General features: G+C 43.2%; 1 protein-coding gene across 8 annotated transcripts in view; it reads right to left on the bottom strand.

Annotated features, from left to right (window-relative positions):
- sox5 (SRY-box transcription factor 5) overlaps positions 1 to 26,979 on the bottom strand; it is a 189,976-nt gene that overhangs the window by 78,791 nt on the left and 84,206 nt on the right. For 7 of the 8 annotated variants that reach the window (XM_063905993.1, XM_063905994.1, XM_063905996.1 and 4 more), the window contains exon 1: positions 2,207 to 2,441. The exons of the other annotated variant lie outside the window; for it this stretch is intronic. In XM_063905993.1, coding sequence (XP_063762063.1) covers positions 2,207 to 2,283 — 77 coding nt within the window. In that variant the 5' untranslated portion in view covers positions 2,284 to 2,441. Of the gene's footprint in view, positions 1 to 2,206; positions 2,442 to 26,979 lie in introns of those variants that run through there. 8 annotated transcript variants of the gene reach the window in all.

Genomic DNA, 26,979 nt, shown 5'->3' with positions numbered 1-26,979 from the left:
TTAAAGGCATAATTGAAGTGTAAAATTAGAAAACAAAATAACATAAATTACAGAGGATTGTCACTTTGTCAAAGCAGGTGAAGGTGATTTAAACAGCTGAACAAGTGGAAATGAAATCCATATTTCAAGACTGTTCAAATAAAAGGAGAGTAAAAACGCTCTTTTTAAGAAGCAACAATTACAAACATTTCAGGAGTGAATTCTCATCTCTACAAGAACAAATATTTCCTTTTTTAACAAACCAACTTAAAGAAACCCAGACAAAGTGTTCTCCGTCAAATCAAAACTCTAAGTGAATTTTTAACGACAAAATGATTTAAGAAGAAAAGGAGAAGAACGGAAAAGGGAAAGAAGTGTTAAGAGGAGAAAAAGAGGCAGTTGGGTGAGAGGATGAAGTAGAAGCATGAGTGAAGGAGGCGAGCGGACACTTACAGAGACGCAGGAACCGAGAGCATCGCGACCACCGAGGCTGGAGAGCACACACACTGGCAACTCACACACACTCCGCTCCGCAGAGAGACTAGTGATCGACAAACACACACACAAGAAACACACACACACACACTCACGGAATAGAAGATACCTCTCTCCTGCTCACACACATACATCCTCATACGAATGCATACACACACATATATACACACACGCTCGGCCAGCGCCTCAGTGATGGAGTGCATTACTGGAAAGCAAGTTTTAAGCGCTCTCCTCCTAAGTCATTGTAATCCCTGCGTTTATCTCCATACATTCTGCTTTTCTGTGTAATCCTTTCCATTTTTAATTCCTCCTAGCTGTTGTTATCTTTTTTTTTTCTCTCCTCAACCACTTTGCCGGATTGAATGGTTTATTAAAAACACATTTTTGCCTCATCTAAATGTGTTCTTAATTCAAGGGGCCCCTGAAATCCCCCCCTCCATCCCCCCCACCCCAACCCCTCCAACCCCAGTTTATCTCGGAACAAAGATTAGTTTCATTGGGGAAAAACAGAGCGCTACTTTAATGCAATAAAAGTCAAGCAGGGGAATGGGAGAGGTGTGTGTTGTGTGTCAGTATTAAAACGTCGGGTATTATAACATAATCTGTCTCTGGCAGCATTAGCATCAAACAGCCATTATTCCACCGGCGAAAGCCACTTGTGTTGACAGTGTCGGGAAAGGGCAAGAGGCTTCTCACCTCTAAATGAAGCAGGCCCGCACAAACATCAGAGGGGCACAGTGAGATTACCATTAGCATAAGGCTAGGAGAAGAAAAAAACAACAACACCATGCAGATTGACAATAGGATTACCGGGGGTTTGCATGTGTTGAATTTGGATTAAGTGGAAAAATAAATCATACATAAGTACGTATCAACAGACGAGGCTGAGCAGGAAAACGGCGTGTAAACATCTCAAATTCGGACAGAAAAGTTATTAATTCAACATGTTTATTTCTGTATTTATCTATACAATTTGGACTTGTTGATAGCACCTTTATATAAATAGGCTGTTCCAGAAAGAGACGTCGTATCGCTGATGGGCTAAAGCAGAAGTTAATAAAGTTGTGGTGAGCGGTGGAGATGAGAGGAGGAACTCACACATTCTGACTTTGACACAAACACACACATCTCTAAGTGTCTCTATTTCACTGTTCCTCACACACACACACACACACACACACACACACACACACACACACACACACACACACACACACACACACACACACACACACACACACACACACACACACACACACACACACACACACACACACACACACACACACACCAACGCAGTTTCTTTTAATCAGTTTGTCCATGGAGGAGTTGAACACAACTTCATTATGGAGGGACGGAGGAGGGAAAGAGGGACAGTTTTGTTACTTCTGGGAAACACATGCACGGACACACACACTCTCCCAAAAGAAAAGGAGTCAATCATCAACTCTCCATTTACCATCACTGACTGTCTCACACACACACACACACACACACACACACACACACACACACACACACACACACACACACACACTCTCCAGCCTCAAACTCAGCCGACTCGCTGAGACTCTTCACATGCTTTACTCACACAGTGTTCACACACACACTTTCTACTCCTCTCCTCCCTGCCCTCCCTTATCTCTGCCCTTCTCCGTGATGTCCCTGGTCTCTGTCATCTCAGTGTTTGCGCGTGCGTGCGTGTGTGTGTGTGTGAGAAAGCGGCACGTACCTGTTACACTCCTGAGGTAGCTCAGGCTCAGTGAGCATGCTGGAGTGAGGGTCCGTCGCTCTCGTCAACAACAACATAAAACAGTCCCACAATGCTCAGATGAACAAGGTTAGTCTCCCCAAAACAAGACGGGATAGAAGTGATCCTTCAACCTCTCACACACACTGCTGATTCTCTCTCTCTCGCTCTCTCTCTCTGTGTTCCTCTCTGTCTCTCTACTCACACACTTTCAGCCTTACACCCTCCCTCACTCTCTCTCTCTGCCTCTGTCCCTCCTCTTCTCCCTCCCTTGCTGTAAGCTGTGAGATCTAGGCTCAGCTCTTAAAGGGCCAGCAGCAGAGCCTCTTTCCCTTTTCCACTCAGTGTGTGTGTGTGTGTGTGTGTGTGTGTGTGTGTGTGTGTGTGTGTGTGTGTGTGTGTGTGTGTGTGACAGAGAGAGAGAGAGAGACAGACAGAGGGAGAGAGAGCAAAGGGGAGGGGCCATTTGACCATAGGGCTCATCACACATGAGTGTGCACAGCAGTGCTGCCCTCTTCCTCAAGTCCATCTCTCTCCCTCTCTCTTGGTTTTCTCTCACTCAGACAACATTGACAGATCATGTAGACACACTTCAGGGTGATAAGACCACAGTGAGCCCTGATGCACTCCATTATGCACCACAAAGCGAATGAATCAATGAGACGGACTAAAGGGAATTATATTTAACACACACAAGCTTATTATGCCTTTCGTTTATATGCTCTCGGTCTTTGTCATTTTAAAAGTCATGATGTACTGTGCATAGGCAACATTACATCAGGAGATACATACTTATAACATATTGCTTTATTTGGATTAATCTTAAGTGATGCTTTAATTTCTCCTATTTTGTCAGACCAGTAGTCCAAAACCCAAAGACATTCAACTTCGCAATCATATGAAAGATAAGAGCAGCACGATCTCCACTTTCGATGCTCAAACTACCAGCCATCTGGAGTCTGACCTCGATACACTTGTTTCGATTCTGTTATTTAATACTTGATTTTTTAAAGTTAAATCAAACAAATTAGATGGATAAAACTCATCTTGGCACTAGAGGGAAGGGAACACTGAGTAAAAACAAAAGAATAGGGCTCCTTTAACATTCTGAAAGTTCTAATAATATTGCCTCTTATTTTCAATGTGTCTTATTTATAGTAACGTTAAAAAGGGTGATGAAAGTACCTTATACTGTAAGTGATCAGCAGCTGTGTGTCATTTAGGAAATGTGTGTACTTGCGTTAACCCTACATTACAGATAAACATGTAACGTTATCTCGTATGATTACAGATAGAACAGGTGATTCCAGCTGTTATTGGATTATCAACCCTCTGCTATACGCTATGGCTCTGTTCCAGCCTGACATGATGGAAACCTCCGTTAACAGTGCTAATCCACCTTGCAGCTTTGATGGTCGGAACCAAGGGAAAAGAAGCTCAAAGTAATACTTTTTACTACATGTTTGGAATGCCTGGACTCACCGGTGCTTAATTGGTTAACTTGTGTTGTTCCAGCCTCTTCACTGTCCCTTTGGTTCCACTGTGTTAGTCAAGTGAAGCCGTTTTGTCTCTTCTTTGACACACGTCATGCTTTTCACATGATTATCTTTACTAACAGAGTGACGAAACGGAACAGTGGACATGAAACGAGCCTTGACACAAGATTAATATATCTTCTGAGCTTGTGGCGATTATGTTTTTCTGTACGAAAGTGGAAATGTCTTGCTAGAATTTCCAGGTTTAAACAATAAAGTTAAAACACACGTCTGATGCATTTCCCATGGTTGTACTACGGCTGGTCATTTTAGACAAACGTGTGAAAAGGTCTCTGGAAAACACAACTTTCAAAGTGTGTTTATGCATGAGTCTTTGTGGAATAACTCAGCTTTACAAATCTGTTGATCAAATTGTCCAACAGTTTAATCAACTAATAATTGTTTGTTACTACATTTTGCTGATAATGACTCAACAATAATGTTGAAGGAATCTCAAAAGAGCCATATAATGCTCATATTTGTATTCTGTGCCTCTACTGGGACATGTTTCCATGCTTTAATGTTCAGAAAGCTCTTTATTTTTTTCTCATACTGCCTGTGTTGCAGCCCCTCTTTTCACCCTCTATCTAAAACCAGAGCCCAGTGTACTCTGATTAGTTAGCCTGTTGGCTATGTTGTGATAGGTCAACTGCTTAAACGTCTCCCGCCCCTTAGCCTATCGCGTACTATGGTGCGCTGTTATAATATTTGAAGCCATTAGCCAAATAGAATTAGTTGCAATAAGATCTTTTTTAGTTTTAATGCAGAACAATGCCAAGGTCAAGCCTTGCAGGTACAATGCATATTCAGAATCAGAATCACTTTTCTCCATGGTTTGACAAATACAGTCAAATGTTTAACAATTTACTTGTATTTTTCCTTTGGGTTGAGACACAGAGACGCAGACATTTGATGCAGGGACATGGAACAGTTTTGTTACAAGGAGACAGCTGAACACTCTCAACAGAACATATGCTGGAGCTCACATGCATGAAGGAGCACAAACACACACACACATTCACAAAATACACATACACAAAGTGACTGAAACCCTCAGCAGTCACCCACACCCATTGTGTCCTCAGGTGTACGTACTGTACGGTGTGTGTGTGTGTGTGTGTGTGTGTGTGCGCGTGTGTGTCTCTGTGTCTATGTGTGTGTGTGTCTGTGTGTGTGTGAGTGCATGCTGCTTCCAGCCCTTAGTGCTGTCAGTCACTATTAGGGGTGTGTGGTCTACGTGTCACACATACGGCCAATCCAGCTATTGTTCTGGAGAGTGCGGAGAAAAGCAGAGCTGACAGACTGCCACTTCTGTGATACTTTATCACACACACACACACACACACACACACACACACACACACACACACACACACACACACACACACACACACACACACACACACACACACACACACACACACACACACACACACACACAGGAAAAAAAGAGAGGAAGCAAGCCCCTCACTGTACCTACTTTAGACAAGCATACATCTACTGTACACACTGAAACACACACACAGTCTTACCACAGTGACTGTTTCTACAACTGTTCCTTCGTGTTAGCCCATAAAGTTCTTAAGTACTTGTTCAGAGCATCAGTCAGACACTAGTAATGGTACTGTAATATTTGAGCACACGTCTAAGGGCCATGATAAACATATATATCTTACTTTCTCAGAAACACATTCACACACACTCTGTCAACAAAGAGTTTCTATAACTTTGTATGTATACAGTATGTCGTGTATACACAGACGGGCGAAGCATTCATGTCAGAGACCCCCTCTGCTCTCTATACCACAGCGGTATAAATATGTCCCTGCCAAAAACAATCAGTGACCTTAGGTTTTTATTGTTTTATATATACAGCTAATCTAATTCATGGTCAAATGGAGAGAACACACTAGGAAGGATAAATCTAATCACATTCCCGGGCTAAATGGTGCATCGATTGGAAACGGCATCTCTCCTTGACCCCGCAAACAGCTGCAAAACCAATGATAACCTCGTTTGTGCATTACAGAAACTTAATTTCTGTATTATGCAGCTGACTGTGGTCAACACAACAGAGCCCGGGCACAAACCTTGCCTTCTCCCGCCTGCAACACAAAGCTGACATAATGGGAATGGGCCTCGTGTTTGTGGTATTCTGAATAAATGTTATGTTGTTTTGATTCACACAATCGGTATTGCATTAAGCGGCCTTCAGAGATGACTTCGCCGTGAATTTAGGATTCATATTTATTTTGACAATGGATTATATAGTAGGTGATCAGGGAAAGAATAATCTTGAATGTTTATTCACTCATTAGCTGGAATCGAGCAGCAGGAGGTCATGGTTTTTTCGTGAAGCCGTGAGACACACAATAAAAGGACCAGTGAACAAGCAAGAGTGATCTGGGGCAAACCGGCCTCTCACGTGGAAGCCATGGCCTGTTAGTTAAAACATGCTGCTGAGGAATATGAATGAACAAGGCCAATGAGTGTATTGTGTTTGGGGGAGGACAAGTGAAGGTACATTTGGAGGGGTGGGGGTCTTGTGTCTATTCAACTGTATTGCAGCAATTTAAAGAATTTGAAATGCTTTTCATTAACAATAAAAAAGACCTTGAGTAAAAAATAAAACACTTTTTCACCTGGGCTTAAATAAAAGGGCCTCTCATACAATACACTGATTCTAAATGTGAGGAGAGGGAAGGGACATGGTGAAGATGGAGGGACAAGGTATCACAAAGCCACTAGTATAGGAACAGGATATGCAACACACACACACACACACACACACACACACACACACACACACACACACACACACACAAACAAAATACCCAGAAGGAACACCAAAAATGCACAATGCTGCAAGGAGACTCGCACACATCCAGAAGCACACAGGGAAGCAAGCATGACCAACACACACACACACACACACACACACACACACACACACACACACACACACACACACACACACACACACACACACACACACACACACACACACACACACACACACACAGAGTCCATTACAATGAAACCGTTGATGGGAGGCCCCTGTGTCGGGACCCTAACAGCTGTAGTGCATTAGGGGCCGACCATGTGCAGGGGCAGGGAGAGACCAGCAGTAAACAATCCCAAAGCATGAACATGGACACACACACACACACACACACACACACACACACACACACACACACACACACACACACACACACACACACACACAAAAACACACACACACACACACACACACACACACACACACACACACACACACACACACACACACACATTTTCACAAACATTCACCCAACATATTATGCAAATGCTGAGACACACACATCGGGCACAATGTGGCAAATCAGTAGTTATGGACCTGAGAGGCTTTTCTGGGGAAGAGCAAGATCACATCTAGAAAATGACACAGTTTGCATTTAAATCGGAGAGAAATGAGCATGATGGGGCTTGTTGAATATTGCTGTGTTGTGACACTGTGAATCAAAATTCTGGGACAGAACAGCCCAAAATTTGGCAGTGTTTCTTAGAATTTCAATCGTAGCCATTCACCGCAAGATAAGAAACGGTCAGCGATTGCGATATGAATGACTGGCTGATATTTATGATTGATTATTCAGCCGAGATCCCAGAAGAATTAGCGTCATATTGTATGTTTTTCGACTGCACACAATAGGCGACCGATGCCAATGATCAGTGCCGGTGCAGGAAGACGCGAGGCAGGGAGCAAGGCTGTGGAGGCTGGAGTGATGGAGGTGTGTGTGCCACAGTTTGTGTCACAGATCAGACATTTTACCTCGCTATTTTGACACCTGTAACAACAATATGTCGAATATTTTCATCCAATGATGCTTGCTATTTTCAAATATTGTTAGAAATGAATTTTTTGGGCGGTTCTTTCTCGACCTTGGAAACAGCAGTTGACGAATCAATTTCATGTCAAGTTTTATTCCTTTTTCTGGGGCTTTTGACTGTTTCACAAGGTCCTTATCAACAAATGTAGTGCCGTATGTAGAAATCTAGTCCTATTAATATTTACTTACCATTACCATGTATGCACTTTCCAAAAAGAGTGATTGTACTATTTTTCTGTCAAGGAGATGTACAAATACTACACATACATGGATACATTGAACATAAATCATTGTTGTAAAGAGTTGTGCAGTATTTCAGGGACACAGCAGTGGTGCAACCTAAGGATAAGCTACCATTGGAATACCATTGGATGGAGTACAGCTCTCATCAGTCACCTGACAGTTATAACTCTGGCACCCACAGCAGCGCAGTTGAGCCAGCATTTGTACATTAATGACACTGAGACACAACAAAGGAAGGAAAGCCAGATGGAAAACTTGACTCGTGTCTGAGACTCCACACTTATACACACAAAGGCCAAAATGCAGGAAAAAATTGATTACAAAAATTGTTGTGATGCCTTACATTGCCTACAAGCATGTTTTAGAAATTGTAACATATTTTAGGACACAACCTATGAACGTTTCTTTAGATATGTTTGAATTGAGCATGAAGGCCAGTGTCGTGAATGGATTTTTATTTTTTTTCCATCTCGCTCGTCTCAGTCTCAGGGTGAGCTCGTGTATCAATACCTGTGGCATCGGTTCTCCTCTCTCTCCCTCTGTTCTTCTCTGGGAGAGGAGAGGCCAGCGTGGAGAGGAGAGGAGAGGTTATCGTGGGGAGACACTTGCAGGCAGAGGACCCCGTCTGAAGGCTGAGTGGCAGGCGGCAGAAGCCATTAAGATAGAGCCGCTATCTCTGCTGCCAGGGCCCTCTTAATGCAGGCAGGGGCTCAGGCCGCTCTGTGCAAACACCTTCTATCCCGTGGTACTTGAACTGACATGCGGTGACATGGATGTATACATGTGCAAACTCATTTACACTCTTTCTGTGTGTGTGTGTGTGTGTGTGTGTGTGTGTGTGTGTGTGTGTGTGTGTGTGTGTGTGTGTGTGTGTGTGTGTGTGTGTGTGTGTGTGTGTGTGTGTGTGTGTGTGTGTGTGTGTGTGTGTGTGTGTGTGTGTGTGTGTGTGTGTGTGTGTGTAACACCTCCAAACCATCAATACTTTCATGGTCAGAAAAACTGCACAGATAAATGGGCAGGTGGAGAGTGAAAGCCAGAAAGAAACTGCTCTTTCTGACACATTTGACGTAATGCAAGGAAAAGAGCACGCCTGTCTCACTCATTTAGGATATCCAGGTATGCTTATAACCCTAACTGTCTCTGGATACGGACTGCAGTGTGTGTGTGTGTGTGTGTGTGTGTGTGTGTGTGTGAATATGTCAGGGACCTTTTCCTGCCGTGCTTCCACAGCAAGTGCGCTCCTCTAACCGCTGTGGCAACACAATTGCACTATAAACAAAGCTGTTTTCTTACCCGACAATCGCTGCGTGGAAAATTAATTAACAATCTGTACTCTTTGTGCGAATCTTAACTCGCTCTTAATTAGCTGGATTTTTTTTTCTTCCCTCCTCTCCTTGAAAACATCAAGTCAGTTAATTATGGCGGAGAGAAAATAGATTGTTTCTGGTGTCACTTATTTATTAGTAATCTTTAGTGCTGTGAGAGAGCAAGCGGCTGGAGCAGACAATGCCAGGAGTGAATGAAAGGGAGTCTGTGTCACTGTGGGGTTAATGAAACACTAGTCTGGGAAGATAAATAAGAAGTGAATGATTTACACACACACACAAAAATGACCGGTCCAGACATCTTGGAAACACACAAAAAGTGTTCATACATGAGCAAACAAACTCACACACTCACACACATACACTGCAAGTGTCCTACAACCTGACTTTGTAGCTTGTACTCTTTCCCTCTTTTCATTTCACTGCAGTCGCTGTCTTGCTCTGGAACATAAGAGTTCAATTGATAAAAGGCTTTGGTGCTGACCCCATCGATTAGAAAGATTTATAGGGACAGAACTCTAAAAATAGCAGTCAATTAGAGATTCCCTCAGGGAGCCATAGAGAGGGTCTTTACACTGGTGGTGGTGGGGTGATGGAGGGGTGAAACACCGCAATGACTGAAGAAAGAAAAAGACCGTAAAATCGTTGAACTGAAAAGGCATTAAGAGAGAATTGATCTCCACCAATGGCGTTTCCAGAACTAAAAAACTGCATCCATCGTCCCTGTGATTCAGAATCTGAGCCATATTAGGATTGGTTCTTCCTTGGCCATTTGAACTCTCTTCAGGCCTGTAGTTTGCCTCGTAATACTGCTGACAAACAAACCAACAAGCAGTATAATGTAGAGCAAATGGTTCAACTTAGAAAGTCATTGGATGCCCGGAAACTATAATTATGATTGTCTTCCTGTATGAACTTCCTGCTTGTGTTTACCTTCATGACAACACAACATCGACATCAACTGCAACAAATCGCCCAAAAATAAGTCAGACAGGGCAAAACCTGCCCTGTGCTATAGGGCGCTTCAGCTGATATTTCTCTTGCTTTTCCACTTTTCCCTCCAATAAAGTGGTTGATATAATACAAATATAATATAGATAATCAAGATCCTATTAACAAACATCTAACAAATGTTGTTTCTTCCTCACCCATCTGATTACTTCTGTTAGTATAACGTAATCACTAAAGATAGCAACGATGAAACTACAAAGATGCTCGTGTAATAAATCTGAATCATCCTAATGCCAACTCAGCCGTTTGACAGTTATACACTTTGATCTTCAACTCTGGAGCCAGCATGTTCAAAAAGAGCTCATAAAAGAAAAATGAAAGATAACATAATTAGATAAGTTCCTGGAAAGCAGAGAATGTCAAACCTTGAATTGAACTATTAGATTAATGTTGATATTCTTGGTAATCAAGTTATTTTGTGTAAGCTTACAGAGTGGGGGGTGAGGCGGGGGAACTTATAAAAGTTTATGATCTTACTGCTGAACAAGTCCAGAGGATGAATTATCTTAGTAACTCGACAAAATAAAAGTTACCTCATGATGTCACAGAGACATTTTTAAATATGAAAACACCGCGGATTATCACTTTGAGACTCCCCGAGCTTTGTTCTCATCCCCAAGAGCTGATGTTCTCTCTCTACCTCTTCATCTCCCTCCTCCTCCTCCATCACATTTGCAATCTCTTTCCCTTTTTTTAATCATCCCCTTGTTTGCATCCCCTAACCCCCCTCCAGTCCCCCTCCACCTAAAAGCTGTCAGGATGCTGCCTCCGCCGGGCTGCGGCTGAATGGGGGGATTTGGCACCGTTCCCCTCTCCACTCTTGCAGTTGTTTTTTTTGAAGAGCACACATGTTTATGCACCAAATCTCTGCACTTTGTGTTTCTCCACGTCAAGGCACGAGCTCGAGCCCAGATTGATGCGCCCAGGCAGCCCCCTGTGGACTTGCTCTGAGGGAGAAGGGGGATGACAGAAAGAACAGAAGAAAGGACGGGAAGAGAGATAGAGCGAGAGAGCGTGAGGGAATCTTGAGTGAAGAGGAAATGATTTTCTGATTTTCACACAGGCTTTGTGGTCCTGGAAAGCTGTTTATATGTGTTTTTTTTAAGTCCATTGGTGAGAACAAGAGGAGAGGAGATTGTGCTATCCACCGCCGGAGGGCTACGCTGAGCCTATATATTTAAGCCCCCTCTGTTCCTTGCTTAACAATAACGCCTACTAGTTTTAATTTAATTCTGTCATTTTTTTTTTAACTAAATAATCCACTTCCATTTTTCTATGTCACAGCTGGAGAAATAAATCTAATCTTATCACACAGCAGTCTGGGTGTGAGGCTTGACACTTAAGAGTTTTTCTTTCCTGTTTTTCCCCCTGCTTTTTCATCTTCAAGGCTGTGTGTGATGAAGAACAATAGAGTCAGAAGTGTGTGTGTGTGTGTGTGTGTGTGTGTGTGTGTGCTTGTGTGTGTGTGTGTGTGTGTGTGTGTGTGTGTGTGTCTGTGTGTCTGTGTGTGTGTGTCTGTGTAGTTTACAGAATCATTTACAGGTAATGCACGGGGCATGCATGGAAGGCTATTTCTGTAGGTGTGCAACCCTGAATGTTTGGGATATTTCTGTTTGATGAGTGGAGAGTGACCGGTACGGTGGCCGACAGGTACAAACACGTTAGAATGGCCCAACACTTTTCCATTTGGGGAAACCCGCTGCAGTTTCCAAAACAATGCACATAAAGAAAACAGAAATGTGCCAAAATTGTGAAGATTATAAAGTGTTGTGTTTTTATATTTGAATCGTTTTTAAAAGTGCAGCGCGTTTCTCCTAATGGAAGGCATTTGCACTTGTCGGCCCTGTAAACTTGAGACCTAAAAAGCTAAACAAATACTCAAGTAAGATTTAGGCAAATTGAAAATAGAGAAAGATGAGTGAGACTAGTTAAGATTCGAGAGAAAAGAAAAGGAAACAGAGAGAGAACAGTGTGCTTGAGGTTTAAGGCGAGCAGCCAGCTGGCCCGAGGCCACTCCAGATGAGGCCAGCTTCCTAAACATCTTAAAACCCAGCGGCATGCAGCCTCCACCCGCACACTGTCATTACCAGACCACAACTCACCACCTTTTTATACAAGCCATTTACATCAGATTTCTATATTGGTTCAATATGCAGCCGCCGCACAAGCCTTTTATTTGTCTGCTCCTTGTTTGACCTAACAACATGAAACATCACCACAGGCATGAGGCACGTTAAGTAACTGCTTTTAATAATGTGCTTTCATGTTTATTACCTTTAATAATTTGTTGTATTTAACACTGGGGGATATGCAGAGCAGTCTTTCACACCTTGGGATGTGAATAGGGTCCTTTTCACACGTTGCGTTGATTTTTTTAGACACTTCATGAATAGCAAGATTTAGATATTGCACTTTGTCGCTTTTGGCTTTAATCGATGCACCATATTTCTGAACTTCATGCGAGCAAACTTAGTTTTGACTTTTTTATGACCTGGAAATTTGTATTAAAAACAGGTTACCAAAAAACATCCACTGGCTTTCCACACATGAACCCAAAGCTGTAAACACAGGGTTCTGTGGGCCGACAGCGTCACATTACACTGACCTCTGATGACATCAATCAAGCAGCGTCAATTTTGACTTATTTTATGAACAAAAACAAACAGTGGGAACAAGATACCTACTTTTCAATTAGGGAATGCCAAAATACCTGTGAAATAAGACCCCACACACACACACACACACACACACACACACACACACACACACACACACACACACACACACACACACACACACACACACACACACACACACACACACACACACACACACACACACACACACACACACACACACACTATCTTTTAACTTGATTTCACTTTCTGATTGATTAATCTCAACTTGCCAATTACAGATCACCCATACAGCCGGAGGATGGATTTAAAACTCTTTGAATTCATGCTGACATTTTATATCTAAAACCATAATTTCATCTTATCTGTGTTCCTTTCACATTAAGTGCGCCTGAGAGTGCTTAAATCTTTTGGTTGGTTGGTACCAGATTTTGATTGACAGCTTTCACAACAACCCAAACAAAGCAAATTCAAAGGATAATAATACTTTGTACCAACACCAAACACGTGGGGTGTGAAAGCTTTCAAAATGTGTGTGTGTGTGTGTGTGTGTGTGTGTGTGTGTGTGTGTGTGTGTGTGTGTGTGTGTGTGTGTGTGTGTGTGTGTGTGTGTGTGTGTGTGTGTGTGTGTGTGTGTTTTTGCATTAACAGCCTAATGCATTATTTTGTCCACTCTAATCCTTCATGTACTTATGCACTGGGCAAACTTGAGTAGTAAGAAATCCGGCGTTAGTTTTATATTCCCTTCATCCCACGACTTCACCCCATGCTCCATCTTTGCCCACAGAAATACTGCGAGGGCGCTGTGGCTGTGACCTTTGACTCTTGCTATTGGCTTCTTATAATGTTGGCGCTAGAGGAGTTGTTGACACTTATCCAGCTGCTGCTCTCTTTGACTCCCTCTGGACCGCATGCAGCTTCCAGCTTTAATGATAAAAAAATGCAAGCATATACTGTGTACACCAGGCCCTGCATTGATTTAAAACGAAGAGGACTGTCTGCAAGCCACACATAAGATCAGTTCCAGAGAACGTATGGTTGCTCCCCATCTTTTCTTTGAAGGACTCCTTTTCTAAACTGACGTCCCTTGACGAAGTGACTTGTTTTCTATGGATATTCCATTGCAGTACAATACAAAAAAGAAGAAGTGATGAACTGTAGAATGAACCCAAATGCTGAAAGCAATAAAGTAATTTGGATGAACTTTCAGAAATGAGTTTTCCTCTTTTTTTTGGGAAGTCTACTTACGTTTTTTTAACAATCAAACAAACTCAAAAGGCACCTTTGAGTCATTTTATTTTAACTTACTGACGCGTGGTCATTTTTCTGTGAGCTAGTTCAGTTGGTTTTAGTTTTTTCTAACACAAGACTAGTGTGTTTAACACAGAGGGAAGGTTTCTCTGTGAAAGCTCACCTGGCTCCTATCCTGGGAGATTTCTAAAGTATATTTTAATCAGAAAACTTTAAGATTGTACTCTTCCACAGAACTGAATCAATCCTCATATATAAGCCAACTGTACAATTATCAAAAGGCTTAGGCGACCCGGGGTTGTGACCCAGTGCTTCAGATGACAATTTTTAAAAATGTGTCTGTTGTGGCAACCCCCGTCACAACCACTACGACCCCCCCCAAGTCCCCTTTTTCTCACTGTGGGAACACGCTGGCACACAGATGGTTAAGCCCACCCTTGTGATGAGTGGGAAGGGTGGGAGGTGGGCGGGGGGATTGCTGCAGATGGCACAGAGGGCATCGCCAATCAGCCTACATGAACACACTCACTCTACATCTACACAGAGAAAAGAAATAGCAAGACAGAATTAGGTGGGGGGGGGACAGTAGGAGATGGATATATGGATGGATGGAGGGAGTAGGTGGGTGAGTCCTGCACCTCGGCGCAAGCTGTGCAGTAGGTGCAATGGCTGGTGTTGATCTAGCGTGGCACACAAAGCCCTGGTATCTCGCTGGCACCTCTGCCCACGCCGTGCCACACTGAGAGGCACGGCGAGGCCTGCCAGAGGGCCCTGGCAACACAGTGAGTGTGCTCTGACTCTGCCTGCACAGCATACAGAAAAGCTATGCGTTTCTGTGAATCAGGTTGTATGTGTAGGTACGTTGGTGCCATGTTAAAAAGCAAAGAGAAGCATGCTGATGTGTGTCTCAGTTTGCATATACTGTGACCCAACCAAACACTACACACTCTCACACACACCAACACAAACACCGGTACTCCCTCTCATTAGGAAGACCCTACCCTATGTCTCTAATGGCTAAGCCTTTGATATGCAATGACGACTAATTCCCTCCTGTGTTCCACTCTCTGCAGACAGCGCAGTCATTAGACCACGGACAAGGACACACACACATACACACGGTTGTGTTTGGCAAGGAATCTAATCATTTAACCCGTCCAGAGGTTCTGATTCTCATCTGTCTTCACCTTACGTTAGGAATTGTCTACCGGGGGACTCGCTCCCCTCACTTGTGATGTAAATAGAACGATATTTACATAAAAACATTTGAATTTATCATTAAAAAAGGCTTCTTCTTGATGTGGAATGCTCTTTAAGGCAATAAGGTGAAGCCTAATTTGCTCGTTCCACTGTTTGTCTCGTATGCATAAGTTATTCTGACATCAATCTCACACTGTAATGAGGCAGAGAAACCAAACATTTGAAAGCACCTACTTTTTAAAAGTGAGGACTAACAGTGTGCATTCAGAACACAGCTACCTTTGTTGCTGCAAACATCCCACAAAGCTAAAACTAGATGTAGTGAATATATGTCATGATGACATTATACAATGTGAAAGTATTTGGGGACTTGGTAGTTACAGCAATGCAGCAATAACAGATGAAAAGGAAAAAGGTTACGTGTGACAATATTTGTTTCAAATATTTTCTCCAAGAATTATAATACCGATCTTTTATGCCTGGGTACTGCTTTCCATAACTGCATAATTGAATCAGTATTTCAGTTATTTCTTAAACAAAAGATAATCTCTGGTTTCTCAAATGTATAGAACAATAAATTGAATAGCTTTTGTTTTTGGACTTCAACATTAATAAGGAAAAGTAATCTGTAGGTTGATTAATACGGAGCTTTAATGAGTATTGCATGTCTGTCAAATTGAGGGACTTGTGGGACAGAGTGTTTAAAAATGCTAAACACATTGCTATATTGTGAGATATTGCCAGAAACTTTTTCCACAACGCAAACTAATCCTTTTCACAAACTCGTAAACACACACGTGCTTCCAGCTCCACACATCATGTCTGTAACACAGGCTTTCTGTCTTAATGTTGTTGCTTCTAAGCCCAAACATTGAGTTACTTCAACTCCTTCAGACATTACACAACTGTTTCACAGGCTGCTCCCCATAACATGTAAACTGATTAACTAATGCCTGTCCTAGACACAAGACATGCGCTATAAATGAATACAGCAGAGCGTTTGTCATGAGACCATGTTCAGTGCAGAGCCTCCTACAGTTCCTTACCTCTATTACTGTGTCCCAACCTCTGTCATTACCTATTGATTTACTTCCTTCTATCCCCTCCCATAGTCCTTCCACTAGCTCTCCCACCCTTTTTCCCTACACCCACAGTCCCCACTTCACCTTAAACTGATGTTACCCTCATCTCCTTCGCTTCTATCTCCCCTTTGAGTCCTTTTTCCTTAATCTCACCCTCTTCTCAACTTGCCTTTTCCTTTTCCTCCTCCCTCTTCTACCCAACCCTGGTCCTGTTATCACTCTATTGCAGTTCATCCTGTAGCTATTAACCTGGTGAACAGCCTCACCCCTGCTGACCGCAGAGAGCTAATACAGCTTACACACACTTAAACTCAGCTGGCTGTATTGGCACGCGTAGCTGCTTACTCCTACCATCCTTTACCTCTGTGGATGCTTCTGCGTACAGGCACAGCAGCCTCCAAAGTCAAGAGAGTCCTGCTTTAAGACCAAAGGTTCATAAAGAAGTAAGGCGATCAAAGCTACACAATAACATACCTATTACAGAACTCTTATAATGTCTGGTACCAAATCAGCTAATCATTGTGCAAGTGAAGGGGACGGTGTGTCTGTTGAATAGGGACAATGAGTCAGAGAAGGGGCCGCTATTAGCAGAGGACATGGAAAAGCTTTGTTTGATACTGGCAACAGGCCTGGAAACGTTGCCATTAAAGTCTGACACTAGCGACGGTTGCCACAGTTACCACTAATCACTACTGCGTCAGTAGGTGAGGGTGAGAAGCCAAGGCTGCGGTCAGCGGTGGGGCTCTCTGATGGAGCGACAGGATGAGAGCCATTCAGACTGATTCTCGCTGATGGAAGGTGGGGACAGGATTTGACAGGGGCGGTCAAATTTTATTGGCCCTCCATGGTGCCACTCTTGATTGACAGTGGCTCATAACTCCACCTGAAAACAACTAGCAACTTTAATGATAACAAACCCAGGCCCTAATTGGCTTAACCACTGAACTCAACCTATAACTAGAATAGGCGTCCAGATATAGGACAGGGCTTTTATTCTTTTCATACATTTTGTCTTGCTTTGCAAATACCGTAAATGCTGTCAAATTACCACCAATCATTTATTTGACTTAGCTTTAAAAACAGTTAATGATGCTTTAAGCCTCAAGCCTTTTAGGCCTCCTGAAAAGGAAAGATAGAACTGTGTTTTCTGTAGCCAGGAAGGTAATGAAAGCAGGTTCATGAAGAGAAAACATTGCTCATGTCAGTAAGTGATCAACGGACTTCACGTGACCACATTCAAAACTTTGATTCGTTTTTCATTATAAAATGTTTTGACTTGTATGATCAGTGAACCCTTACATACATAAATATAAATGACCTAGAAATGGACACATATTCGGACTTTATGAGTGCTTCAAAGGTAAGGAGCTTGCTTTAGCTGCCAGGTTACTCTGTCAGAAGTGCTTGTCGGATGCTGGAATAGCCTTGGAAGCCTTCTCCCCCCATACCTTTAAGATATTGCAATGCTACTGAATGTCCTCCAAGAGAGGCCGTTTGAAAATGTGCGTTCTTATCTCCATATTTAAAAAATATCAAATGTCCCCCCCACTCCATTACCACAGGCTTTTGACTCTGCCTTTTAAGTGTGGCCACTAGGAAAAAGGTATAAATATGTACGGACAACTCTCTCGTTTGAACAAGATGTAACTTTTAATCACCTGACCATTGGTAAAACGTTTTGGACATCACATATCGTTCGACATGTCGTGGTGTCTGCTGGCAAAGAGGCCCTTTTTTTGTCTTCAGCAGGCCTCGATAAGAAGGCCAAATAGTGAAAGAGTGATTCAATAGTGAAAGAAAACCTGACATTAAAGCTTTATCATACATCTGTTCTGTTGGTTTCTGTAGTGTTTGTAGTGTTTACAGGGAAATTGATAATATACAGTAATGGGTGTATCTGCATGTGTGTGTACATGTGTATACGCACACCACCGGGCTGCAGTTAAGTGAGTGAATGCATTTAAAGGGTTGTTGGGAGAGCCCATCTCGCTCAGTGCCCGCGATAATGAGGATGTTTTCTGTCTTCAGTTCAATCAGCCTCCCCGGCTCTCTGAGAAGGGAGAGCCTAGCAGATGCACGGCACGTAGCAGATGTGTGCTATTGGAGTGACATCTGAAAGTAAAACTCTAGAGCCTTCTTTTTTTTTTACGACATTGTGTGCTGCTGTTTAGATGCCCGCGATTTCCTGGCGCCAAGAAATGGTGACAACTGCAACTCGGGGAACAAGAAAAGGGTGCAAAAGAAAGAAGGGAGAGAAAAGGAAAAAGGGAGGAAATCTTTGGCAAGGGCCTCATCTTTGAAGTGATTTGGAGAGAGATGACATACAAAATTAGAGAGTAGCGTTTCGCCCTCTCCACTTTGACTACACATTAAACGCAACAGGGAGACATTTTTCCCCACAAAGATAAATGGCGAGCTGGGCACGCCGCGGTCCCTAAACAACACAGATTACCTTGTCTGCGCACTTTCAGAATCTGTTAGGATTTCAAGCTGTTTGATTAAAGTTTTGTTGCTTTTTCAGATGCAGGTACGTATAACTTTCCAACTATTCAGCTCCAACTTTTCAAAAGTGATTTCTCTTTCTTCAATCAGCCAATAGAAAAACGCTACTTGGCAAAAAAAACACTGAACAGACAAAAAACATACAAAGCATTTGTTGTGTAGAAAGGCAGGGTGTCTGAAAGAGTAAAAGGCTAGTATTTATGTATTTTTCATTGTGTATCACGTCCCAGTGAAATATTTAATTGTATATTAACAGTTGTTTGGCTCATATTCAGAGAATGTGGGGCTGTTACGTAGAGATGCTCAGATCCTATACGTCGGCCATTCATCTACATATTGTTCTTTATGGCACCATATCAGAACATAAGGTTTTCTTCTTCTCTACAAAGTAACAACTGGTATTTACCATTATTATGGTATGGACTTAACAAGGGTCAAATCACCAAGACAACTTCAGCAGCAATTACTTTCAAACAAGATGCTTAAGTAAGCTGTTTCTTACAATACCACGCAACACTTTCTCTGGACTTACTGGCTATTAAAAAACAGTGCAGATTGCATGGAAACTAAATATGTGAATAATGAGAACAATATTAAAAAAGCGAGAGCACATGGAAGTATTAAATAAGCATCTGGAGTCCTAAGTAAAAGCGGGTATACACAATAAATGTGTGAGTCACATGGAAGGAGCCTTTGAAGATTCACGAGGTACTGTGACTTATTGGCCAATGCAGCAAAGAGGAAGCATTTAGAAGTTTGCAGAAAGTGCTATAAAGATATCAATTCATCCGGCTAACAACAGTCAACAAATCCACAAGGAGGCAATCATTTATTCAGTGTGAAGATAAAGATCCAATGTGAGAGGAGCGTCTATGCGTCAAGCTAATTTAGCCTGTGTGTAGGTGAATATTTAACAGATTCGTGGGCAGACTTGAAGAACACAAGCACACACACATTTTTATTTGTGCCTTTGAGACTGATGCATTGTTCGAGCACATATATGGTGTGAGGCTGATCTAGAGGGAGTTTTATTGTTGTGCCCACGGGAGCAGATGTCGCTGGCACTTACTCAATACTTTCTCTCATTCTCTCTCTGTTTGCTTCCTCGCTGTGCTGCTCCCTCTCTCTCTCTCTCTCTCTGTTTTTCTAACTGTCTCCGTCTCTTTTTGACCAGATGGAGAGATGCTCTGCTCCAAACCTCTCGCTCAGGATCACAATGCTCTGAGTCATGTGATCCAGCCTGCTATCGTCTCCTTCTCTCTGTCTCTTTCTCTTTGTCTCTTTCTTTCCGTGAGCGCGCTCTCCCTCGTTCTCAGTGTCCTTTTCCCCCTGACAAAGGCAGACAAAGGCCTTTCATTTCTCCTAGCCTGCCTGTGCTCTGTGTGTTTGTACTGTACCAAACTAGGCTCCCTCTCTCATTGTATTCCCTACTTCTCTTTCCCCTAAAAAGAAGGTGTCTAGGGGCCCCGGGGCCCCTGCGCTGAGACAAGGGGCCTGCCTCAGCTCGGTGTGGGAGGTGGGAGGGGTCGGGGTGGTGAGTGAGGTAACGAAGGGGGAAAAGAAAGAGCAAAAGCGACAGAGTATATTATTTCATTAAGTGCTTTGGAGCTGCGCAGGGATTGGGGAGTAAAACCTCGGCACTCTGTGTGTGACAAGGGCGCGACCTCCTGCAACCTGGGAACTCTATCCACACATCCACCGCTTTCATCTCGTCCTGGGGGTGTGTGAGAGCTCTCAGTCACTGGCGCTGGCTGGGCGCTAAGCTTTTTAGTCAGGGCCCGATGAACGCCGGGAAAGGTGGCAAGAATGACGGAGGGGAGGGACAGAGGAGGAGGGAGGGAAGGTGAAGTGACTGGAGTGGTGGGGGTAGGTGAGGAGAGGAGAAGAGGGGAGTAAGACAGAATTGGGCATTGTCGCCGAGCTGAGCTGAGCAGAGCTAGCCCATTCTGTTGATCTGAGCAGGATCCCGGAGAAAACAAAACTGCATTGTTCCCCGCAGATGGAAGCCAGTGTCTCCTGGGTAACAGCATTAATCTCCCCTTTTCTCCTGCTTCCTCTCTTGTCGGGGCCATAATCGGTGGGCTCCTTTCAGCAGCCGAGCCAGCCTCAAAGCCCGGGTTCCTAACTAGCCTCCTAATTAGCTGCAATTACAATGAAGACAACATGATGAGATAATAGAAATTTGCAAAATAATGACATACCACGGGAAAATATTCCTCCTCCCCAAGCACCATTTTTTCCCTCCGGGAGAGGCACAATGGAGAGCTGAGGCCCTTTTCTGAAAACGGGGAGCTCAGAAAAAATGGTGGTGTATTATGTAGCATTGAACCCTATTGTCTGCCTTCTGGTTGCTTCAATCAACAGGCCATTGTCTGGCTGCTTAAATCAAAATGACTCAAATACAGGCTCCGTAATGATGCCCTAGCAGCACAGCATACTGAGCAGAGACAGATTGAGAGGAGAGGCGCAGAGGAAGGGGAGAGGAGATAATCATGTCATAAAAGGTACAAAAAATATCATCAAATATCCCAACAGAAGCTTCAAATATCTGCAGGAAATAATGGGGAGTGTCTGGATACCAGGGAGGAATTGTTGCGGCTACACCGTTTTTTTTCCTTCTGGTCTCGTTAGATCACATAAATAGTTGTCAGAGTACAAGGAAACAGGAAAGAGAAAAAGGAGGGAGGGAAGGAGGAGGAGGAGGAGGGAGGGACGGAGGTAGACAGCAGGTGGTAGTCATGCACAGAGCAACATTTTTAGCAACTCGGATCGGCAGCAAGGGACTGAGAGACACCTTTGCTTGGGAAGTGGTGTGTGTCTGGAGAGAGGAATCGGTTGCCTGTTCATAAGACCTTTAGGACACAGAGGCGTTGCTACAGGAAGACACACTGTCCCTCTCTACCTGTCAGAAAGCTCCTGCCTCAGTGTGTGTCTGCCTGTCTCTCTAATGAATCACAAACATCTTTGGGGGGATTTCTTGGCACCCATTAGTACCTGGAAGGGCACTCAGAGAGCGCAGACCTTCGCCAAGGCCAAATGCCCTATCTCACAGAGTTAACAAAAGTGAAAAATAATTTGTGTATCCCTCCTGTCATTCTGATCCGATTCCAAGACTTAATGGGTTCTTCTGAGGCCTGCGCTACACACTACAAACTTGGAGCTCGCTGTGTTTCCGTTGTTGTTCTAAACAGACAGTCAAAGCCAATCAAAAACGTTCTTGGTGGAGGGCATACATTTCAGAGAAGTGTACATACACTCTGACTATGTCACTCTCTCACCCTCATTTATGAATATGTAAAGTCTTGCTGCTGATTGGTCCACCTGAGAGCTTATCAGCTGATCAGATCAGGTGACTCTCAATCGTCAATCCCATTGAAAGGGGCTAATGAGGTCGGGTTTATAGAATTAAGGCTCACTCCCTCACTCTTCACTTCTTGCAGCTTGTTGCTCCAGAGCAGTTTATCCGACACACAAACACACAGCCAGGCTGACATATTGTGGGACACACAGACAGACAAACAGACATACGGACAGACAGACAGGCAGACGGACAGGAAACAAAAGGTTGATAGCTGAGAGCTTCTGAGAGTACAGATCTTTGCACGAATCTTTGGATGTCTGTGTGTGCTGGTAGTTGGTGTTGTGCATCGGAACACCTGAGAATTACACACACACACACACACACACACACACACACACACACACACACACACACACACACACACACACACACACACACACACACACACACACACACACACACACACACACACACACACACACACACACACCATTTTGAGGAATGCATATGTAATTGTGAGTAAAACATGAGTTTGTTTGTGAATTAGATTAGTTGTGTTAATGCTTGTCTTGCTGGTTTTAATCACTATGGGTTCATCACCTGCCTCTAGTTTGAACAAATACACAATACACTCCAATAAATCTTCTACAAATTCAGTAAGTATAAACATTTAAAGTTGACTGAAGTTATATATATGTCCCGCATAGTTGAAACACTAGCTGAAGCTTTTCACCCAGGAAATGTGATAATGGTTTACTGGTCAAAGGAGTCTTTTTGCAGTATAGCAGTGAAAGTGCAAAACAAATGTAGCTACGATATAGTTTCAGGTTGCATCGGGCGCTTGGACCCTCCGGTACATTATAGCTGGGATGTAATGTGTTTAAAAGTGTCCATGGATACAAAAGGTCGGCCCAGGTGGTGCGTAACGTGACGCTTAAATTGCACGTAAACATTATGCACGGCATCACATTTGATCTGTAATGTTTTCTCCTATATGTGAGGATTCTATGGCTCAAACATTTTAATTACACCTTCCTCAGTCATGGATAAGTAGAGAGGCATTTCAAAATGAATGTTTTTTGGAACTCACCAATGAAAGGATTTTGTTGTTTAAATGTGTGAAAGGTTACGCTTGAGACCACAATATGACACCTGCATCATAATTTCATACAAATGATTACTATCTATAACTATTTAAGGTACGTGAAGCATTCAAAACTTGTGTGTAATCCCACAGCAAGACATAGGTACTATTGTAGAAGTTTTTCCTCCTCCCAAACCCAGAGGAGTCCCGCGGAGTAATTAGCGTGTGTCAGATAACTTGACAGGCTCGTTAACACGCCGCATCATCCGATACCGTCGCCTTTGTTTGTGTAGGCTTCTGAGAGGAAGTTAGACGTCTAATTAGCATAATTACAACTGCTGATTTATATGGCTGTAATTAGCGAGCAGAATCTGCATGTTGTGTTCTGATGGAGTTACGCGGCTGCGCGGAGATTCCCTTACAGTACGCCAGAAAGGCCTGCACACACACACACACACACACACACTTTAGATTTGCACACGATTTGACTACTATATGTTCTAAAAAATGAACATATGAATTTAATGAACATATAGGCCTAGAAACATACACAAAAAGTGGGGGAATATTTTCAAAATAATATACTGCAGGATAAGATGGGGTTGGTGTCGTATAGGAACACGGATGAATAGCAGCTCTGTCGTTGAAGATTTGATGCACAAAATCCATTAACCTCATCCTAAAAGGTGAAAGGGTTAAGTTTAGACAGTATGAACAAGCTTGTGTATCTTTCAAACAAATAGAGCATTAGTAACAGAAGTGATGTTAAATGAGAAAACTCGACTTCCAAAAGTAGAAATGAGAGATTGTTTAAAATGAACACACACGTACACACACTCTCCTAGTTTTCTAATGAACGACTGCTCACAGCCGATCGAGTGTGTTCCAGTGAATAGGCAACACCGAGGCCTGACCCGTCTGACAGTTTGGCCTTAATTACAGCAGACGTTCACAGCAGGACAGTGAATGAGTGCAGTTACCTCTCAAGACTACTGTACAACCCCGGGGTCAGTAGATTACCTCACACACACATACTGTACAGACACATGTAAACACACAGCACAGGGTGCCGTCAGGAGATCTTAGCGGCTTCCCGGGAGACGTGGGGGTGAAATTAGGGTCAAAGTTAATCTCCGTGCCAATCGAGTTACCACAGTTCCAAATGACATCATCACACAGGGGGCGTCGTGGTTTAGTAATGTAAAATATATTTTGTGTCGGTGCAGCTGAGTCTTTTTGCATTGGTTGCATGGAATTAAATTACATGAGGGCTGGTGAGTTTCATTATACATTTTTTATGACTATTAGCAGCATATTTACATACAAAGTAGCTACATTTGCAGACAGTGGGTAAGAAATGTATGCCAACGAGTGATTTAACATTTAAAAAGTCAATGAGGCCCGGGCCTGGCGCAACTGGCTGGGGCACCTGCACCGTACGCCGGCGACCCGGGTTCGATTCCCGACCCGTGTTCCTTTCCGGATCCCACCCCGACTCTCTCTCCCGTTTATGCTTTTGATGGATTTCCCTTTCCTGTAGTGTGTTACATAGGTTTTTGTGCATGTAAATTCCCGAAGTTCATGCCGAAAGTAATTTCCTTTAGGACCCAATACATTCTACAATTAGAGAGCATTCGAAGATGTACAGTAAACGCTTAGCTGTCATATTTCTTTCCATTCAGTTTCATATCTTCACCCACTGATATTCACATAATTTATCCTCAAATATTGACACAAACAGCCATGACAGACGGCATCAGGAAACAAATTATCCATATTCAAGGTGTTTACCTTTGTATGGGTTCATTTCCTTTTCAAAATCCATGTAAGAGCCCTGACTACACACACATACACATACACACACACACACACACACACACACACACACACACACACACACACACACACACACACACACACACACACACACACACACACACACACACACACACACACACACACACAAACACAAACACACACAGGTTGTCGTAGTGTAGCGGCCTGATCGATTCCTCTCGCACAAAAACACATACATGCCCACCTGCTGTGTAATGTGGGTCGATGGCAGCGGGATGAGTGCTGCTGTGTATTTGACGGTGTGTGTGAGTGTGTGCATGTAGGTTCTGTATTGACTGCATTAATTAATGCGGTGCAGATGAGTCCCCTCGGAGCTGTCTAATTAGACATTAGCATGGAGATGTAATTACCTGAGAGGGCTCAACACGTTTCACTTAACTACACTCCCTCCTGCATGACAGGTCTACGCTGAGCAGGTAGGGAGTGTGTGTGTGTGTGTGTGTGTGTGTGTGTGCAACCACCTATGTGTGTTTTAATGAGTGAGTATTTGATGACTTTTAAGCATAAGCAGATGTTTTTATGTGCTTATGCTACTTCACATCCAGCAGCATCCAGACCCTTCATGTGATCTGGGACAGTTTTACCGAGTGTTCCCAGGATCAAAACTACATAGCGAGGTCCTTTTTAGTTTAATGCTCCCCACCTGTGGAACAAGCATCCTGAATATTACATAGATGCCATTGGGCAAAAATATTTATCCACTAACTCTGCACTTCAGTTATCCTGCACAAGACCACTCCTTCGACCAAAACAACTGACCCTCTGTTTGGTAGAGGAGCGCGTCTACCCCCTGAGCCGTAGCCGTCCCAATACCTGAAGCTGCGACTGATTGAAACTCCTTCTGGGGGGAACTATATACAACACTAGATGAGCTGTAGAGCCGTATTAACTGGTCGTGCCTTTCGTTTTTATTTTCTTTACAATGCTATCTTATGTTTAGTATATTTAATATATTCGTCACTGTAAAGCTCTTCGAATAGCCTTGTGTCTGAATAGTGCCTTATAAATATAATGTTATCGCCTCGCCTTCAGTCATACGTGGTGGTAGAGTGTTAGGACCTAATTGATTTGCTCCTCAGTAACACGTTTCCTCCACCACTCTCATGTCTTTTTACTTTGTCTCATTCCCTCTTGTTTTTTCCCCCACCGTGGTACACTGTAGCTTGTCATCCTCTTTTTTTACTCCTACGCCTTCCATCTCTTTCTAGTTTGGATTGCGAGTGCATTAGTCCTCTGTACGGAGCGACATGGGTTCGATTCTCGATCAATACCCACCACTCTACTGGTGAACCAAAAAAAAAAAGCCACTCTGCTCTTCAGTCTCCAAAAGCCTCCCTTTCTCTTTCAAACGAGAAAGGAGGAGAGCACAGATCTGAGAGATTGTTTACCGGTGTCTTGGCAACCATCTCTGACAGCCTTGACATTGGATTGATATTGTCTGGATGCTGACGTTAGATAAATAAATGACACAGACTAATGAAGAAAACGCACAAACCTATCCTCCACACAAACACTACAATATCCCTTCCTCTTTGATGAAAACAGACAGTTAGGCAGAGCCATAGGAGACTGTCAATAGAGTAAGACCACAGATTGTGAGAACCCCGTGAACTCCAATACAGCCTGCAACACACCTCTCAGAGCACCAGGGAGAAATCCATGGGCCGCTGCAAGCATTGTCTTCTAATCTGGAGATGGTTCTGTCCTGTTTCCAATAAGGGTCGATAGCATTAGCATGTCTGACAGAGAAAGAGAGACAGAGGGGAAGAGACAACAAAGACAGACCGAGAGATAGAAATAGAGACGTTTACAGCCCATGCACACATTTGTGGCAGGAAGGTAACTCCTATTGTAAA

The sequence above is a fragment of the Eleginops maclovinus genome, chromosome 17 (genome assembly GCF_036324505.1).
Source record: "Eleginops maclovinus isolate JMC-PN-2008 ecotype Puerto Natales chromosome 17, JC_Emac_rtc_rv5, whole genome shotgun sequence".
Lineage (NCBI taxonomy): Eukaryota > Metazoa > Chordata > Actinopteri > Perciformes > Eleginopidae > Eleginops > Eleginops maclovinus.
This window is presented reverse-complemented; position numbering and strand designations above follow the sequence as displayed.